At 52.1% G+C, this 18,840-nt stretch overlaps 2 protein-coding genes across 4 annotated transcripts; one reads left to right on the forward strand and one right to left on the reverse strand.

Moving 5' to 3' along the window:
• Positions 1-307: 307 nt before the first annotated feature.
• Positions 308-1,983, reverse strand: LOC132489434 (transmembrane glycoprotein NMB-like). The gene has a single exon (XM_060098371.1). It carries the CDS (start codon positions 1,981-1,983, stop codon positions 337-339), a length of 1,647 nt encoding a protein of 548 aa, XP_059954354.1. The 3' UTR covers positions 308-336.
• A 4,551-nt stretch (positions 1,984-6,534) lies between these two features.
• Positions 6,535-17,625, forward strand: CDCA4 (cell division cycle associated 4). 3 transcript variants are annotated; one of them, XM_060095536.1, is made up of 2 exons: positions 6,535-6,592; positions 15,612-17,625. In XM_060095536.1, exon 2 carries the CDS (start codon positions 15,618-15,620, stop codon positions 16,290-16,292), a length of 675 nt encoding a protein of 224 aa, XP_059951519.1. In that variant the 5' UTR covers positions 6,535-6,592; positions 15,612-15,617; the 3' UTR covers positions 16,293-17,625. The 3 variants fall into 3 exon arrangements, with proteins under 3 accessions (XP_059951519.1, XP_059951522.1, XP_059951521.1); XM_060095539.1 differs by lacking the exon at positions 6,535-6,592 and adding an exon at positions 7,053-7,214; XM_060095538.1 differs by lacking the exon at positions 6,535-6,592 and adding an exon at positions 7,766-7,970.
• Positions 17,626-18,840: the final 1,215 nt, after the last annotated feature.

Below are 18,840 nucleotides of genomic sequence, written 5' to 3' on the forward strand. Positions count from 1 at the left end.
ATCCTACTAATCACCTAAGACATTATAACTGAAACAAACCATCACGAAAGAAAGCGCTGCTAATTGGTTTCATCAGTTAATATAACATGGGTGAGGCTGTGTGTAGTTTAATTGCTAATTGGTTTTATCAGTTAATATAACATGGGTGAGGCTGTGTGTAAATTCCCCTCCACCTCTCTAAAATGTCATTTAACCTATAATAAAAATTGGACCTCCCTAAACCACAATATATATTTTACAATAATCTTTTTAAAAATTTAATTGTCATCCACTCTAGCATAGCTGACATAAATGGCGCTGAAGAGTGAGCTATTGGTCAGAAGTAAGGCAGAAGATTTAAAGAATTCCCGGTTGGTTCTTGAGCAGTGGATCTTCTTCCTGGTTTCTGGGGAAGAGCATCTTTGCAAAATTGAGAAAAACATTCAGGCCTTTGCCTCTGACCACGATCCCAGTGCTGTTTTCTATTGGTTTGTATTCCTTGTGTTTTTTGTACACCAAAAGGGCGATCACAGTGACAAATACGGCCATGCAGGCAACGAAGACCAGGGTACCATTTGCCATTCTTAAAAGGGAGTCTGGGTCTTTTCCAGGGATAGAGACAAGGGTGCTCGTGAGGGCCAGGCTTGCATCATCACCCAGAGTGACATTCATACAGTATGTCCCAGACCCACCAAAGGTTCTTCTCACTGTCAGCAAGCACATGTTGCCCAGGTCCATGTCCACAGGGTCACAGACTGTGTTCTGTGTGACCTGGCAGGTGGGGTCAGAGATGACGGTACAGACCTCTGTGGGGATGCTCCCTTGGCAGGTCACGACGAAATCCACCAGGGGGTTGTCAGGCTGTGGCACGGGCATCAGGACATCTGTCACCTGGATGATGTTAACCTCCAGAATTCCCTCTACAATTGTGATGGTGGCTTTAAAGTAGCCGCATCTGTTAATATGGCAGCTTTTATCAGGAATCTCCCTCAGCGCCAGGGTATTGTCACCAGCAGGTACTGGAGAGTCCAAAGAAGGGGTGGTTTTTGGAGGTCTGGGTGAAGGTGAAGGACAAGGTCCAGGCACTGTAGCTTGCACAGTGAGGTTGAGACTGAAGGTTCCATTGAGAACATAGGTGTGGTTCAAAGTGTGATTGTCGGAAACAAACAGACCAGTATTATCCCCAAAGTTCCACTTGTAGTAAATGGCAGACTCATTGAGGAAGTGGCTGGGATCATGAATCAGGACATCGAACGTAATGGGGAGGTCCTTGAGGAAGGTTTCATCAGATGAATTTCGATTGTTCTTCTGGGACATAGTCACAAATACAGGAATCTGATCTGTTACCACATACACATCTTTCACTTTTGCTATGGGAACGTATGCCCGTCGGTGTCTTCTATAGACAGTTACTTCCATGATTTGAGGGCCAAGCGTCACATTGGCTGTATTTATAGAAACTCTCACTGAACACTGTCCCAATGCCTGGAAATATTGACCAAGTGTGTGGAACACATAGACGAAATTCCATTTTGCGGGGTGAGGGAAAGGCTTCCCGTGATGGCCTTGTCTGGTGCCATTTCCCCAGTCACTGTCCTCTGTCCATGCTGTCCAGTTGTAAACACATGGGTCAGGAGATGGACCAGTATCATTTCTGCAGTTCTTCTCATAGACTGTGTTGCCACTGGCGTCTTCCTGTTGGCATCTGGGGAATACCAGGTTCACTGCGAATGTTAGAGTTGAGCCCACAAGTGGTGGTGCATCACTGGTCAGAAGTGCCTGCGCACGGCTTCCTTTCCAAGAGTTTTTCCACCTCGAGTCTCCCCTCTTCCACACTGGATAGAGTTTTTCATTACAGTCATTTTCATCTGATGACCAGCCATTTAATTGCCTGTGCTCCCGCATATAACCAGAAGGTTTTTCATTGCTCAGCACATCATGAACGCCTTTTCTAGCTTCTAGAGGTCTCCCTGCATTTCCTCCTGGCTTGGGGCCCGCTTCCATCTTCCAAGCCAGCCGTGGCCGGGCACGTCTTTCTCGCACACAATCACTGACACTCGGTAGATTTATTTTTATTGGCACCCAAAAGCTTCCAAATGTGCACAAAACTCTAAAATTGCCTCTTTGCAAGATACCTTTTCTAAACTGGCCAAAACAACAACAAAAACCTAGAAAAGAACAAAATGGCTTATGAAGCCTGGGGCTCCTTGTGTTCCCTCCCCCAGCTTCTTTGTCTTGCTTGTCTTCCCTGCCCGCTTCGTCTCAGATTCCACCCCTTTGTCTCAGGCCCCATCCCCTTGACTCAGACCCCACCCCTTTGTCTCAGCCTCAGCCCTTAGCACCATCTCCCTCTCTCCTCCTCAGCAAAAACCTGCCCCTTTAAAATTGGATCCAAATGCTAAACCTTTAATTACTGTTTCTACCTTAACTGGAGCAAATAACAACTAGAAGGGCAGATTTAAATAGCAATTGCCCGAGGTTTTTGATTACAGACAAATATACTCCAAAGCTTCTAGGGGAAAACTTGCTTTCTGTTTCTGTCTGTTTGTTGAAGCGTTTTGGTAAGTCACCATCCTGTTCTAAAGGGGGAACCTTTGTTTGAAGTAAGTCCACCTTAAGGGGCACCCTTAAAAGAGAGAATTCCAAACGTCTCAGGAGACCATGCAATGCGTCCTTCGATTGGTATGCAGAAGCTTCTAAAAGACAAATTGACTCCATAAACAGCTCTAAAAGGATCCTTACAGCACAGTTTGGATCTGACTATTCTTTTGAGCTTATATCTGAGACATGGCTAGAATTTTAAATGAAACTGTAAGGCCCCTGTTTGCATCTATCTGTGTTTTCATGTGTGACTATATATGTGTGGTAGATGTCTGGTATTATGTTTCTCTTCTATCTCTGGTTGGTATTGTTAACATTAATTTGTAAAAGGGCTCTAATTAAGTGGTTTAAAAACAAACAAGCCCTTATATGAATTAAAATATAACAGACTGGCCTAGGTGCTTTTGGGGTTTATGTGATCTAGGATTAATTTTGGTGAATTAAAGCTAACTTGGAGTTGTTGGTTTAATTAAAACAAACATGTCTTTGGAGTTATCAACGCTGAAAAGAAGGCAGCCATTCTAAGACCTAAATAGACATTTCTCCAAAGAGGATATACAGATTGCCAACCAACACATAAAAGAATGCTCAACATCATTAATCATTAGAGAAAAGCAAGTCAAAACTACAATGAGATATCATCTCACACCAGTCAGAATGGCCATCATCTAAAAATCTACAAACAATAAATGCTGAAGAGGGTGTGGAGAAAAGGGAACCCTCTTGCACTGTTGGTGGGAATGTAAATTGATAGTCACTATGGAGAACAGTATGGAGGTTCCTTGAAAAACTAAAAATAGAATTACCATATGACCCAGCAATCCCACTACTGGGCATATACCCTGAGAAAACCATAATTCAAAAAGAGTCATGTACCACAATATTCATTGCAGCACTAGTTACAATAGCCAGGACATGGAAGCAACCTAAGTGTCCACTGACAGATGAATGGATAAAGAAGATGTGGCACATACATACAATGGAATATTACTCGGCCATAAAAAGAAACGAAATTGAGTTATTTGTTGTGAGGTGGATGGACCTAGAGTCTGTCATACAGAGTGAAGTAAGTCAGAAAGAGAAAAACAAATACCATATGCTAACACATATGTATGGAATCTTAAAAAAAAAAAAAAGGTTCTGAAGAACCTAAGGGCAGGACAGGAATAAAGATGCAGATGTAAGGAAAGGACTTAAGGACACGGGGAGAGGGAAGGGTAAGCTGGGACGAAGTGAGAGAGTGGCATTGACATATATACACTACCAAATGTAAAACAGATAGCTAGTGGGAAGCAGCCACATAGCACAGGGAGATCAGCTCGGTGCTTTGTGACCACCTAGAGGGATGGGATAGGGAGGGTGGGAAGGAGGGAGATGCAAGAGGGAGGGGGGGATATGGGGTTTACGTATATGTATAGCTGATTCACTTTGTTATAAAGCAGAAACGAACACACCGTTGTAAAGCAATTATACTCCAACAAAGATGTTAAAAAAAAAGAAATGAACATGCTCAAACTACAATAAAAGATTTAAAATAAAAAAAAAAGCAGGCATTCTACCTGAGTTATTTATTTATTTATTAATATTTGTTTATTTATTTAGGCTGCTCTGGGTCTTAGTTGTGGCATGTGGGATCTTTTTTAGTTGCCGCATGCATGTGAGATCTAGTTCCCGGATGCCCAGGGATCAAACCTGGGCCCCCTGCTTTGGGAGCGCAGAGTCTTATGCACTGGACCACCATGAAAGTCCCCTGCCTGGGTTTGTTGGTCGGACAAGTTCATGTTATCTTTGTTAAAGAATTTGTCAGCAAGAAAAATAACTGGGTATGATAAAATTTTTCATGAGTGATCTAAATATGACTGTTGAAAACAAATGAATTGAATGGATGTGGATGAAATACAAGTTTCTAGGTAAACCTTTTAAATAGGTTCCTCAGACCTTTTTGGTAACCTGAAACCTTACAGTTCTGCTAAGTTAAATTAAATGATGGGTAGTCATTAAACATCTAGATTATTCCCAAATAAGATAAAATACTGAAACATAATTAAAAATAGTTTCATTCACTTTTGGCTTCCTTTACAAAGGAAATAGATATTTTGGTCTATTGGTAGATATTTGGTCTATTGGTAAACATGCCAAATTTACTACAAGGATAATATGCTTTTAGGAATTATGAATTGTATTGATAAATTGTATTGATGAATTGTATTGACTGAAAAATTGAATTGTACTGATAAATTTGCTAGTAACAGACCATTCATAATTGTTTAAAACTACTAGAAATAATAAAGGAAAACAACTCTGTATACAAGGAAAGTAGGATGTGTGTTTTTGGTAAGAAAAGGTATGAGGAATGGAAATGCACTTTGTTGAGGGAAAGAAAGTACTTTTGTTCTAAAGTGAATTTGATTGTTTCAGAATAGGAAAAAGGAAAGACAGGACAGAAGCTGGATGGTAATACTAAGTTGTAGGTTTGTGGAAAAGGAGTCTTAAAAAAAGGAAATTTATGTGTGGTCAAGATGGCTAAAATTGAATTGCTATTACAAGGGTTTTAAAAATAAGCTTTAAAATCAGTAGTGCACTTATGTAAAATTAAAACCTAAGTTTCATATGCTAACAGGACAAGGTTTTCTTGAATTGTTGCCTGCTTCTGATAAGAGATTGTGAAAGGTTTTTCCTTACCTTTTAGTAATCTGCTTAGAAAACCAAAATTGTGTTTTACCCAGATTATTTCCTGTGTTTCAGGTTGTCTTAATCAGGTATTTGATTACTTAAGAAAACTGAATCTTCTCAATATTAAAAGAGCTACATTTTGCTTACAACTATGTAACTTTTTGTATTTACCTTTGAAATCTTTTATCATTACTTTGGTCAAATAGATAATTAAGCATCATTTCTTTTTTTTAAATTTTTTATTTATTTTTGGCTGTGTTGGGTCTTCGTTTCTGTGTGAGGGCTTTCTCTAGTTGCGGCAAGTGGGGGCCACTCTTCATCGCGGTGCGCGGGCCTCTCACTATCGCGGCCTCTCCTGTTACGGAGCACAGGCTCCAGACGCGCAGGCTCAGTAATTGTGACTCATGGGCCTAGTTGCTCCGCGGCATGTGGGATCCTCCCAGACCAGGGCTCGAACCTGTGTCCCCTGCATCGGCAGGCAGACTCTCAACCCACTGCGCCACCAGGGAAGCCCCTCCATTTCTTTTTAATTAATTAATTTATTTTTGGCTGCGTTGGGTCTTCGTTGCTGCGGGCAGGCTTTCTCTAGTTGCGGCGAGCGGGGGCTGCTCTTCGTTGTGGTGCGTGGGCTTCTCATTGCGGTGGCTTCTCTTGTTGTGGAGCACGGCCTCTCGGCGCGCGGGTTTCAGTAGTTGTGGCTCGCGGGCTCTCGAGCGCAGGCTCAATAGTTATGGCGCACGGGCTTAGTTGCTTCGTGGCATGTGGGATCTTCCCGGACCAGGGCACGAACCCGTGTCCCCTGCATTAGCAGGCGGATTCTTAACCACTGAGCCACCAGGGAAGTCCCTCCTTTCGGCTTTCGTGATTTCATTTCTTACAGGTAAACCTGAAGCCCCTGGAGGGACGAGCAGTCCAGGGAGCAGAGGCGCCGGGCTTCCCTCCCCCACCCCGTCCTCTCCCCCTCCCCCACCCCGTCCTCTCCCCTCCCCCGCCCCGTCCTCTCCCCCAGCCCTACCAGCCCCGCCCTCCGGAGGCCAGCGCAGGCGCACTGGGGCCGCGCGCGGAGACCTGGGAGCTGCCGGGGGCGGGGCGGCCGATGGCGCGGGCCCAACGGCCAACGCGGCCGCGCGGGAACTCGGGCGCCAGGCCCCGCCCGTGGTTTGAACCAGAGGCTCCGCCCCCGCACCCGGCCAATCAACGGGCGGAGCGGCCGGCGCCACGGCGACCCATTGTGGGCGCTGCGCGGCACCGCCCCCGGCGGCCCCTCCCCGGAGGCCCCGCCCCTCCCGGCGGCTCCTCCCTCGGCGGTGGCGCGGGCGGCGCGGACGCGGGCTGCCAGGTGAGCTTCTCGGCTGGACCCGGGCCTTTGTGCGGCGGCGGGGTCCCCGGGAGGGCTCGGGCGTGGGCGGCGTGGGCCCTGGGAGCCTGTGGGGTCCTTGGGGGGCGGCCTGGGGCGGGGGGCCCGGAGGGCTGAGGACAGCCTGGGGAGTTGGGGGGGGCTGGGGGTAGTCCGGGGGAGGGGGCGGCCTGGGGGTCCGGGGGCGCGTCGGAGGAGGGGGCGCAGTCGCAATGACCGGCGCCCCCCGCCCGCTCGACGAGTGACCGGCCTCCTGGGATTCTCTGCTGCCGCAGACTAAACTTTGGCTCTTCCGCACCATTTCAAGTCAAAAATAATATATAGCCTTGCCTTTAACCTGATTGGGGGCTCTTTTTAAGAGGAGAAACAGTTACGATGGGTCTGTTGGGCTCCTCCGCAGGGAAGTCCCTACATTGTCTTACGTTTGACTTGGAAGGGGTCGGTGCAGGCCCTCCTTCTCCTGCTTCCCACGAAGACCCTCCTGGGAGACCTGTGGGGACCCTGGCAGCCTACTTGGATTTACAAGCCCTGACCACAGTGCCACCAAGCTGCCGCTCCTCTGTCACTCATCCATCCCTCATTCTACGCCTCCTTCCACCCACCGGTCGGTCCTTCCATCCATCATCCACCCATCTACCCATCAGTCCATCATCCATTCGTCCATCGTTTTATCCACCCATCTGTCCATGTTTCTAGGTTTCCTTCCTAATCTGCATTCCTTGTAGAGCGACGAGTGGGTGGTGAGTGTTAGCGATGGAACACTTGAATTGCATCCTAGGTTCTTTTAGCAGAACTGGGATTTGCAGTACTGTAGTGCCTTACAGAAACGGCCCGGCCAGGGGCACCTTCCTCTGGAACCCCGGAGGGTAGGGCTGCCTCCCTGTAGTAGGCTGCATGCCTGTGAGCGCTCAGTTTGGGTTCTTTTCCTTTGTGTCTCAGTTTTAATTGCTTTGAAAAGGAATGTTAAGGATATTTTGCAATATCCTTCGCTCCCCCATACTGTAGGAGACCCAGCTTCTCTCTAAGCTGATCAAGGGGGTATCAGGGAGCAAGGGATGCCAGCCTTGGGTGGTCTGAAGCTGGTGCTGTCTGCTTCCCCTGCAGGCTGGCCTAAGCTCCCCAGTCCATTGGAGATAGACATCAGGGAGGGGGGCAGGATGTGGGGGGAGGAGGACTCCCGGACCCCGGCTGCTAAGGGAGCTGTCTTCAGTGGGCTCCTTGTCCCGCGCCATCCTGCTGCAGTCAGAGGACTAGGAAAAGTACCAGGCACTCACTTCCACAAGTCAGAGGCAAGCGCAGCTCTACATTTTCAAAAGCTTACTGTCCCCACAGCAGGATTACCAGGAAAAGCATCCACCAGGTAACCGTTTGCTGGGAGAAGCTGTGGTCCAAATAGAGGGTTTTCCTCTGCTGGAAATTGCCGTGTTTCCTCTTGTGGGGCCCTGTGTTGCTTACACAGAACAGCCAGACTGAGTTTACTGTCTGAGTTTACTGTTAAAATGAGGCAAAGAAGATACTGTCCGCCTACAAAATTAAGTTAAATATTGTATGAACTTCCTACATACAGTTGCTCTTTATTTTCAAGTTTCACCATGTTTTATAATTAGAGTTGAAATTCAGAATAAAAAACCAGTTACAACCTTTTTTTCCTTTTTTCTTTTTTTTTGGAGAGAGAGAATGGCAGGTTTTATCTTGGAAGGAGGGCTGGAAGTTTCCCTCAACTTGCCAGTAGAACATATTCCCAGGCAGAGAGGTTTGTGTATTTTATTCCAAGTAACAAAAGTACTTGAGGGAATTCCTTGGCGGTCCAGTGGTTAGGACTCTGCGCTTTCACTGCCGTGGGCCCGGGTTCAGTCCCTAGTCGGGGAACTAAGATCCCACAAGCTGCACGGCACAGCCAAAAAAAAAACGTACTTGAAACCAACTTTTTAGTGCTAGCTTTTGAAAGCTGCAGACAGGCAATAGTGGAGGGGTGACCGCCACACAGCTTAGAGGTAACCGTTTCAAAATTTTGCTTTGCTTGCTCCATCTTCAGTTTTCTTTGATGAGTATTTCAAAACCAAATAGTGAGACAGACACTGAGAGTGTTCATGTTGATTTGCCTTAAAAACCTGAAACTCACGAGAGTGCTTGGCCGCGGCTGAAGGTCATGGTGACGAGTCTATCCCCAGCGCCCCCAGCCCTGCTGCTCTGGATCTGGGGATCTGCATTTTCCACCGGCTCTTGGGACGGTGGCCACGTGGCGTGAGAGCTGCTCAGGAATGGGGACCTGGCTGTGACTGGGGTCTCCTCTGCTGGGAGTGCTCGGGGTGGGCGGGCACAGTGCCCCCCGTGGCTTCACCGCCACGTGGAACTCGTGGCCTGTCTGTCCCTCTTCATGTTCCTCTGTCCGGCCTGCGCCTGTCCTGGAGGAGGCCTGAGGGCGGTGCTGTGCAGCGACGGGGGTCAACCCTGGCGGGCCGGCTGTCCGGCGATGTTGGAGGTTTTTGTGTGGCACGTGCTAACTGAGGACTCGGTGCGCCTCGGGGGTTTAACCAGCTGCGTGGCGAGACCTTCCAGCCGACTGTGGAGGTGACGGAGGTGGTAATAATGCCTGACATTTTTTTGTTCTGCACTCAGCGGTGAGTCAGGCTCTGCGGTTAGGACAGCCTCGGAGGCGTAGGGCCTTGTGTCACCCCGTGTTAGAAGGGTTCAGTGCCCTCAGTCCACAGTCACTGCTGGGCAGGGAGCTGTGCTCCACCAGGCCAGCCTAGGGGTTCTGGGTCCCCACCTCTGCCCTGAGCATCTCTCAGAGTCCCTTCTGAACCATGCTCTGTTCTGATTTTGTCCCAAACGCAGTTGTCTGAGGAGGGGGAACCCTCACAGGCCACCGTCTGAGATCATCGTGACCCCACCCACTCACCCAGCCCCTGGGTGATGGGGCACTGCCCATGGGCTGCTCCCTCCCGTAGATGTAAGTCGGCCAGCATCTTCTTTTGTGGAGTGTGGCACAAATTAACAGTCGCTTAGGCTTTGGAACGTTTGCGGGGAATAATTTGGGCTGACTCTGAGCCTGTATGTGTTCTGGCCTGCCCGTCGGGGCGCGGGGGGCGGGCAGTATCTAAAGTGTTTTAGATTTAATGTGGTAGCCACCCCCATCACATTGGTTACTGATGCATTTTTGTTTATTATGAAGGTATAATTCGATGAAATGAGATGAACAGATGTTAGTTGTGCAGTTCAGTGAATTCTGACAAATGCATCCTCTCGCGTGACCCAGGCGCCCATCTGGAGGGGACTGTATTCCCACCGTCCCAGGGAGTTCCCGCCAGTCGTGACTCGTCAGTGGCAACAACTTGGGTTAGCTTTTGCCTGTTCAGTGAGTTCATGTACATAGCAGTACGGTCCCTGTGTTCTTGTTCTTGCTTTGTTATTCATATTCACGTGGTGTTTTGAGATCCATCGTGGCGTGTCCTTGCGTCTCATGGTGGGTTTTGTTTGCCAAGTGGTGTCCCGTTGTCAGATACACCACTCTTCACCCATTCAACTAGCTGATTTTCAGTCTTAAGTAATGTTACGTCGGGTGGTGAAACCGGCTGGTGGGGGGCCCGAGCAGGCAGAAGTGCTGTGTGGGGTGGGAGGGGTAGGGATGTGGGCGGGGAGGGTCTAGCTGGGGCTGGGGCTGTCGGTGAAGCACAGTGGGAGCTCGCCAGCAGCTGTGACAGATCGGTGCCGGAGAAATGGCAGAGGGGGAATTGGTTCCTTCCTTCCTTGAAGGCAGCTTGGTAAAATCGCGCTGTCCCTCGCCCTGCAGACGCACTGAGGAGTCGGTGCTGGAGCTGTGGGGCCGCCTGCACCCGCCTGGAAGGCTGGGAGGGCAGGGCCCTGGATTAGCCGTCAGTAAGATCAGGGCGTTCTATGTTGGGGCAGACTCGCGGCTGTCAGAAGTGGTGGTAAAGTTCTGAGTAACGTGGAAGGTGTGGTGAGCAAGGAAAGCAGGACTTGCTGAGACTCAAACACGCAGAGGAGACCGCGCTCGGCACGTGCCGGGAGCTGGCGTGATCACTGGTTCCCGAGTGTCTTTTTTTTTTTTTTTTTTGGTGGTACGCGGGCTTCTCACTGCTGTGGCCTCTCCCGTTGCGGAGCACAGGCTCCGGATGCGCAGGCTCAGCGGCCATGGCGCACGGACCCAGCCGCTCCGCGGCATGTGGGATCTTCCCAAACCGGGGCACGAACCCGTGTCCTCTGCATCGGCAGGCGGACTCTCAACCACTGCGCCACCAGGGAAGCCCCCGAGTGTCTTTGTCTTGTGCTTTCTGCTGCTTTCCCGATTATGTGCAGTGACTGTGGAGATGCGTGAAGGCTGCCTTGCGAGAAGAGCAGAGGCTGTTTATTCCAAGCTGCTGCGGCCGGGGAGCCGGCACCACTACTGCCGCCACCGGGCTGAGCAGGGACTTGGGCAGCAGGGGAGTGGGAGCGCTTCCCGGTGGAGAGGGGGCTCGGGGTCCTGCTGGGGCTGCGGGGCTGGGGAAGCTGGACGGCTGGCGAGACCCGGGCGCCACTGCGATGGCTGGGGCACGTCCGGTTTTCTGCGGTTGGTCCTCAGTCGGGAGCGAGGACAAAGACCGTGGAAGCCGTGGGTTATTGATCAAGCCAGGCCATTGCGGGGGGTGTCACAGGGCGGCTGTAGGGCTTCCTGGGCTGTCGCTAGAGATGGAGGTCTGCCTTCCTGCAGGTCTGGCGCAGAGGGAGCAGGCTGCTTCCTGGGCTGGTTCCTGTGATGGTGGCTGGGTGTCGTGGCTGTGCCCGTTCAGGCTCTCAGAGCGAACGCCGTAAGCGTGCCCTCTGCCCCTCGTGCCTGGCAGTGCTGCCGCCCCAGGTGTAGACCACACCAAGCTGCAGCCGGCCCGGAACTCAGCCCCTGGGGCTCCCGCTGCGTTGACCACTCGTGAATTCGGGGGCTGGGCGTTCTGAGGACCCCTCGAGGAAAGGGAGGTGCGGTCCCAGGGTTTCCCATGTAGCTTCCTGGCTGTGGGTCAGCCGTGGTCTCCAGCCCGACCCCGCCAGCCTGAGTGGCCGCTGACCTGAGCTGCATGGGGCCCTCGACTTCCTCTGTTGGTAAACTCAGGCTTAATTGTGTTATTCGAGGGAGTTTGGTTTGGGCCTTAAATAATCTTTTTTTTTTTTTTTTTTGGCCACGCTGCAGGGCTTATGGGATCTTAGTTCCCTGACCAGGGATGGAACCTGGGCCCTCAGCAGTGAAAGTGCAGAGTCTTAACCACTGGACCACCAGGGAAGTCCCTGGGCCCTAAATTAAATTGGTCGCTGTGCAGAGTCAGGATTTTAGGTTTGGTCGAAAAGATGCTAAAAGCCAGAGGTGATTAACTTGCCACAGAGGAACCCTTGAAACTTAATTTTTTCCCCCCAACACAGGGTGTCTCTTCATAGACATACTTCATATTAATTATAAATTAATTATAGTTAATTATAAATTAATTTACATTATAAATAAATTATGTCTTTATTGACATAATTTATAGTGACTCTCAATATGCTTAGAAAATTTAAGCCAGTGACTTTTACACAAGTAACTGGGGAAAAAGACTAAAAGTTGAATTTGTAGCCAAGACAAAAAACTTGAATCCTTTATTACTAGAAGTCACTGAAATATTTTTCCTGTATTTTGGTGGTAAGCTGCTTTTGTAAATGCAAGTTCGTGTGCCGGATGCACAGTGAGGCCAAACAAACTGAAACACCAGAGTCAGGAGCAGAGAAAGGTTTACTGCAGGGCCTCGCACGGAGACGAGGTGGCTCGTGCCCTAAAAAGCCTCGAGCTCCCTGAAGGCTTTCGGCAAAGAGGGCGAGGGAGTGGGGGTCGCAGGGTTTGTGATCAGGTCGTGCACAGTGTTCTGATTGGCTGATGCTGAGGGAACAGGGTGGTGTCACGGGGGTTCACGTTATCCGGCCTTAGGCTCCAGGAGGCCTGGGGCTATGGCTCATGGTCATCAAGTAGTTAACATCTTCCATTTGGTGGGGGAGGCTTTCACATCTGCAAAACAACTTCAGGAAATGTGCATCAATTACTATCATCTGGGTACTTCAGAGAGGCGCTAAAGCGGAGGACACGGGGGAGGGGCTGTGCTGGGAAGGCCCCTGTGGCGTCCTGCCCGGTTACACTGTCCTTCACTTAAAGACAGCTAATAAGCGGGGGTGTGCAAGGTGTGATGATTGGCTGTGGCCTCGGGGTTATGTTGATAAATTAGACCTGTTTGCTGTTCTGGGGAAATTAGTCTTGAGGGGAATGAGCTGTAGTCACTTAGTTTTTAAACTTTTTGTTTTGAAATATCAATAGTTATGGGTGCAGGGGCAGTTGTAAAGAAGTGTCCTGGAGGTACATGCCACCCAGTGTGGGCGTCTGCGTGAGACGCCCAGACACGCATCCGCACCAGGAAACTGGCTTCCGAGCAGCCTTCGGATTGTGAGGGAGAGGGGGAGGGCGCCGTGTGAGCGCGCATGCGCGCGCGCTTGTGTGCGGTTCTGTGCAGTCGGAGCTCACGTGGCACTTCCTGGACCCCCACCGTGGTCCCCACACGGAGCCATGACCTCGCCCCAGAGAGCCCCTTGGGCTCACCCTTGGCCGCGCACCCATCTGTCGTGTTAGGGTCCTTACAGAGGTGGAGACTGCCCTGGGCAGCCTTCTGAGATTGGCTTTCTCGCGCTGCATGACCCCCTTGAGACCCATCCGAGTCCCCTAGCCACTGGTCACTCCTGTGTGCTGTGTGCTGCACCTGAGTGGCAGCCTCTCCCCGCTTGAAGGGCTTGGTTTCCAGAATGGGGCTCTTACGAGTGGAGCTGCTGTGAACATTCTTGTACATATTTTTGTATGAACATTGGTTTTCATTTCTTTGGGATAAATGCCCAAGAAGTCACTTTTAAAAAGTTTTTTGAATGTTAAAGTACACAGGAGGTGAGAGCTAGGACACTGAAAGGAGATTCAGAGGCCAGGGGACCTTTTTCTGTCTGTTTAAGGCTGCGGCTGGCGGGGCTCGGGGGCAGGTGTGGACGGGGCTGCTTCTTCCTTCACCACAGAGCTTCCCATCAGCAGGTCAGCACAGGCGCTGCCACCCGGTCCCAGAGCCCCTGGCCACACCGCAGTCATAGGCCAGCAGCAGCCACAGGGGGCCACGGGATTGTTTTGCTTTTTAAAGAAGGAAATCCCAAAATTTGCATATTTAAAAGATTCTAATCCTCCTGGGACTTTCCGGGTGGTGCAGTGGTTAGGAATCCGCCTGCCAGTGCAGGGGACATGGGTTCGAACCCTGGACCAGGAAGATCCCACATGCTGCGGAGCAACTAAATCCATGCGCCACAACTACTGAGCCTGTGCTCTAGAGCCCGTGAGCCACAACTGCTAAGCCTGTGAGCCACAACTACTGAAGCCCGTGTTCCACAGCAAGAGAAGCCCCTGCGATGAGGAGCCCGCGCCCTGCAATAAAGAGCAGCCCCCGCTCGCCACAACTAGAGAAACGCCCGCACCCAGCAACGAAGACCCACTGCAGCCATAAATAAATAAATTTATTTAAAAAAAAAAACCTAACCCTCTTGATGAATACTCAAATGGATTATCTGAAATAAAAATGTTTATCTACTTTATGAACTTGAAGAGAGAGACAGTTCCTGCGTTATAGCTTAACTTTGTGCTTTTGAAAGGACAGACCTTGCCAGGGTGCTTGTTGGGGGAACGCTGGGGCCCTGGCCCCTTCTTGCTCCGCGTTTTAATTCCCCAAAGGTCTCCCAACCTAGAGTCTGTTCAGAGGGACAGCTTCCTCGTCGTTTTGCCTCTGAGAGCAGAGGTGCGGTGAGCTGGCTGCGTCCGGTCAGCATCGGTCCGGGTGAGGCCCAAGAACCAGCCAGCATCTTCACGTCGTGGTGCTGGTACGAAGTCCACTCTGAGTGATGCCGCCTGGGCGGCCGTAGGCTGCCCCAAGCTATGGTGAGGACCCTGCCCCTGGGCCTGGGCCTTGCAGACACGGAGGGAGCGGGGGAGTTGGAAGGTGGCCTAGCAGAGAAGGCAGAGCCCGGCCTGGCAGAGCCTGCCCTTGGAGGGAGAGCGCTCGTCTAGGCTTGTTCTGCCAGTGCCCCGGGGGCTCCCTGCAGGTCCGGCAGCTCCCCTGAAACTCCTGGGGCACGGCTTTTCAGGGGTGCTGTGCGACACACGTGGGGGCCCCCTGCTGGTGAAAGCACCGAGGAGCCTGCGCCTGCCGTGCAGGAATGGCTGTCGGTGGCCGGGATGCCTCAGTCAGCCGGCTGCCCGTCACTCAGCCCAGCGACCGCGAGGCCCCGTCCTGCCCGCGGCCCCCGTGCTGCGCCCGAACTCCTCCTGCCCAGGCTCCAACACTCGGAAATTCGGTGTTCCCGTTCAGCCGAGTTCTTTAAAATGCATTTATCCTATTTTTGGTCCATTTATCTTTTTTAAAAAATTTTATTTTATTTATTTTTGGCTGCGTTGGGTCTTCGTTGCTGTGCGGGGGCTTTCTCTAGTTGCGGTGAGCCGGGGCTAATCTTCGTTGAGGTGCGCGGGCTTCTTATTGCAGTGGCTTCTCGTTGCAGAGCACGGGCTCTAGGGCCCGCGGGCTCTACAGCGCAGGCTCAGTAGTTGTGGCGCACGGGCTTAGTTGCTCCGCAGCATGTGGAATCTTCCCGGACCAGGGCTCAAACCCCGGTCTCCTGCACTGGCAGGCAGATTCTTAACCGCTGCGCCACAAGGGAAGCCCCATTGATCTTTTCTGATGGAGACGGTTGCGCTGTGGTTTAGCGGTGGCGTCTAGAACAACCTTCACAGGGTCTCTGTGGCTGGGCTTGAGCTCGAGGGGCGCAGGGGCTGCAGCCGCCTGGAGGTGCCCCTCTGCCCCGTCCCGCGCCGCTGTCTGCGTGGGTCACCCCTGACGCTGAGACTGAACCTGGGGCAGAGTCTGCGCGGACCCTGAAGTGGGCTCAACGGCATCTTTCTCGGTTTCCGCAGGGCACGATGTTCGCGCGAGGGCTGAAGAGGAAGTGCGCGGAGGACGCCGAGGCCGCGCCCGCCTACAGCCTGCAGCGCCAGTCACTCCTGGACATGTCGCTGGTCAAGCTCCAGCTGTGCCACATGCTGGTGGAGCCCAACCTGTGCCGTTCGGTCCTCATCGCCAACACAGTCCGGCAGATCCAAGAGGAGATGACCCAGGACGGGAGCTGGTACGTGCCGGTGCCCCAGGCCGCGAGGCGGGCGTCGCGGGACCGCCTGGTGTCCACGGAGATCCTGTGCCGCTCGGCGCGGGAGGGGGCGCGCCCGGCCCCTGACCCCGGAGACCCGGCCTCTGAGCTCCAAGTGGTCCCAGCAGCACAGGCTCCCGGGGCCGCTCCCGGTGGCGTTTGGGACGGGGACGGCCCTCGAGAAAACAGAGGAAGCTTTCACAAGTCACTCGATCAGATATTTGAAACGCTGGAGAGTCAAAGCCCCGGCGCCGTGGAGGAGCTGTTTTCCGATGTGGACGGCTCTTACTACGACCTGGACGCTGTGCTGACCGGCATGGTGGGCGGGGCCAAGTCGGGCCAGGACGGGCTGGAGGCCTTCGCCTCCACGGCCGCCTCGCCCCCCAGCGCCGGCTGCAAGTCGGACCTGGGCGAGCTGGACCACGTGGTGGAGATCCTGGTGGAGACCTGAGCCGCAGCCGCGGCACACAGCAGATGTGTTTGTGAGGCCCACGGAAACAGCCGGCGCGCTGGGGGTGTGGGTGCCCGCTGCCCTGCAGCCGGGGCTGGCCTCTGGTTTGTCTGCGATTAGGAGACCGACCCAGAACAGCATCCGATCCGCCCGCTCCCCACTCTCTCCCTCCCTCCCAGGGCTGGGCTGCTTTCCCGCAGGCCGGTCATCGCTGCCGCCCTGGGCCCTCGTCTGAGTCCTGCTACAGCCCCGCTGGAGGATGCCAGCCCCCTTCTGCATCCAGCCTCATCCAACTTTAGATAGGTGAATTTTCTAAAATTAAGTTTTATACGTTTTGGGCAATATTTTGTCTTAAGATATATTTTTAAACTTTTTATACTTTTATCACTTTAGATTTTTTTAGCTATTTTCTTAAAAATATATTTTTTCTATAAACATCCTCTGCTGCTATATTAGAAACTTTTGTAACCTAAACAGTTGCAGTTGGTGTATTTCATTTTTTTTAAGGTTTAACACACACTGTTCTTTTTCCAACAAGCGTCACAGCCCTGAGTCTGCAGTGTCCACACATCGTGATTTCCGCTTTCGACCCGGGTGTGAGCCTTGCCCATACGCACTGCTGCTGTCAGAGCGAGGTCAGAGTTGAAGGCCTTGCACGGCGGTGCCTTTTACCAGATCTGCTGTGCGAGACACATCTCTGTTAGAGGGTTTTATTTATGCCTATTTATGTGTAAGTGTCTTCAGAGCCGACGGTCAAGTACGGTCTCTCTGGGGATCATGCGCGCCCTGAGGTGTCTTGGGCGGTGCCTCCAGAGGGTCTGAGACTCGGGGCCCCTCCTGCGCGGGTTCCCAGCACAGCTGACCTTCCTCCCAAAGCTGCTGCCCTCCCCATGCCCCTGCCCGGCTGGGCTGCTGGACCCGCGTCAGCTGGGCCCGTGTGCCAACGTGTTTGGGGAAGGCACGTGTCCGTGCACCACTGGATTGGAGAATGGTGGCATAAATTTAAGTCTAGGGTTAAAGAAGTCTGTACACATGTCATCTGTGGGCCCTCGATCTTGAGGGTCATTGACGGTGGGGTTGGCTGGGAGGTGTGTGTGCCCTGTGACCCTGCCCCAGGCACCGAGACCGCCTGCGACTTTCAGATCTTTTTCACTTGTTTACAGGTGAGGCTGTACTCTCTCCGCACGCCCACCCCACGTTTCCCGTTTCTCATGCTTTTTCTTCCTTCTCCAGCCCTTAGCCAAAAAGGATTGTTTTCTTTTGCGCATATGCCATTCTTAGTATCAGTGGTGTGCACCTCATTTTATTAAAAAATTATCCAACAAAGTGGAAATGTGTTGTCAATTATCTACCATGTCGTAGTCCTCGAGTTGGTCTTTTTACCCTAGTTGAGCTCAGCCAGATTATCTAAGGGAGACTGTGGGGCTGCGAAGAGATTCCACATGAGTTTGTTGACAGGCAGGCTGTGGGACGTCTTCATCACCTGACCTCGCAGGGCTCTGAGGCAACTCTCCCCACCCCAGCTCTTGTGGCAGAAGACAGGTGAGGGAGAGCGCCCTTGGATTTGGGCCGATGGTGGGAGCCTAGCCCGGTCAGGAAGCTGTGGGTGAGAGGCAGGCTGTGGCTCTCAACATCCAAGGGTTGCTTCCTTCAGAGTTTGAAAGTATTTCCTTGTGGAAAGTAGCTTAAGTGTATGTTTTATAAGCAGCAAACCTAAAGCTGTATTTTGTGTCTTTATGGCATTTCTGTCTTTTTAAAACATTTACTCAGTTTCAGGGTAGCTACAGTGTCTTTATCTGGCAGCCTTCCGCAGTATGACACAGGCAGGCCTCAGGGTGGGGAGCGCACAGCGCCTATAGCCAGGCTTCAGCTTTAGGGTCCCCCTCCCCGAGAGGTTGAGACCCCAGCCTCCTTTCTGCCCCTGCTAGTGACCCCTCCTTCCTCCCTTTGCTCTTCGGGTTCTTTCCCAGCCACCCACTCTCATTTTGGTAGTTCCCTTGAGGTGCTGATGGCCTAGACGTCCCGGGCAGGGCGAGGTGGGGGCCCTGCTGGACACCGATTCCCCTGGAAGCATCAGAGTTTCTCCAGAGAGGAGCAGAGGCAGGTGGCCAGTTGCTGACGATGGATTTGAATTGAATATGGAAGTGCGGGGCGGGGTGGGGCTTTAAACTCCCGTGTGCGTGTGGTCACGTGTTTGTAAACTCTGCAAAAGGAAGGCTGCTGCCTTCACCCCACCACCTCTCCTGGGCTGGTCCTGGGCTCTGGGTAAGGAAGCTGGGTTTGTGGGGAGCGAGTCACGGTGCGTGTTTGCAGTTGCTTCTGAGCACAACTGAGCTCTGGCCACCTCCTCCCCCGGAAGGACTTGGAATTCGCCCGCTGCTGTCCGCAGCACCCCCCGATGTCCCGGGAGCACGTGGAGGGAGGGGAAGTGGCGTTTCGTGGATGGCGAAGGGGTTCCCAGCCCTGAGGACAGTTCAAGGTACAAGGCTTGGCCAGTGGCAAGTCCTCAAACTGACACTTCTGAACCGGTGCTAATAAACATACATCG

This window comes from Mesoplodon densirostris, chromosome 4 (assembly GCF_025265405.1).
Source record: "Mesoplodon densirostris isolate mMesDen1 chromosome 4, mMesDen1 primary haplotype, whole genome shotgun sequence".
Classification (NCBI taxonomy): Eukaryota; Metazoa; Chordata; class Mammalia; order Artiodactyla; family Ziphiidae; genus Mesoplodon; species Mesoplodon densirostris.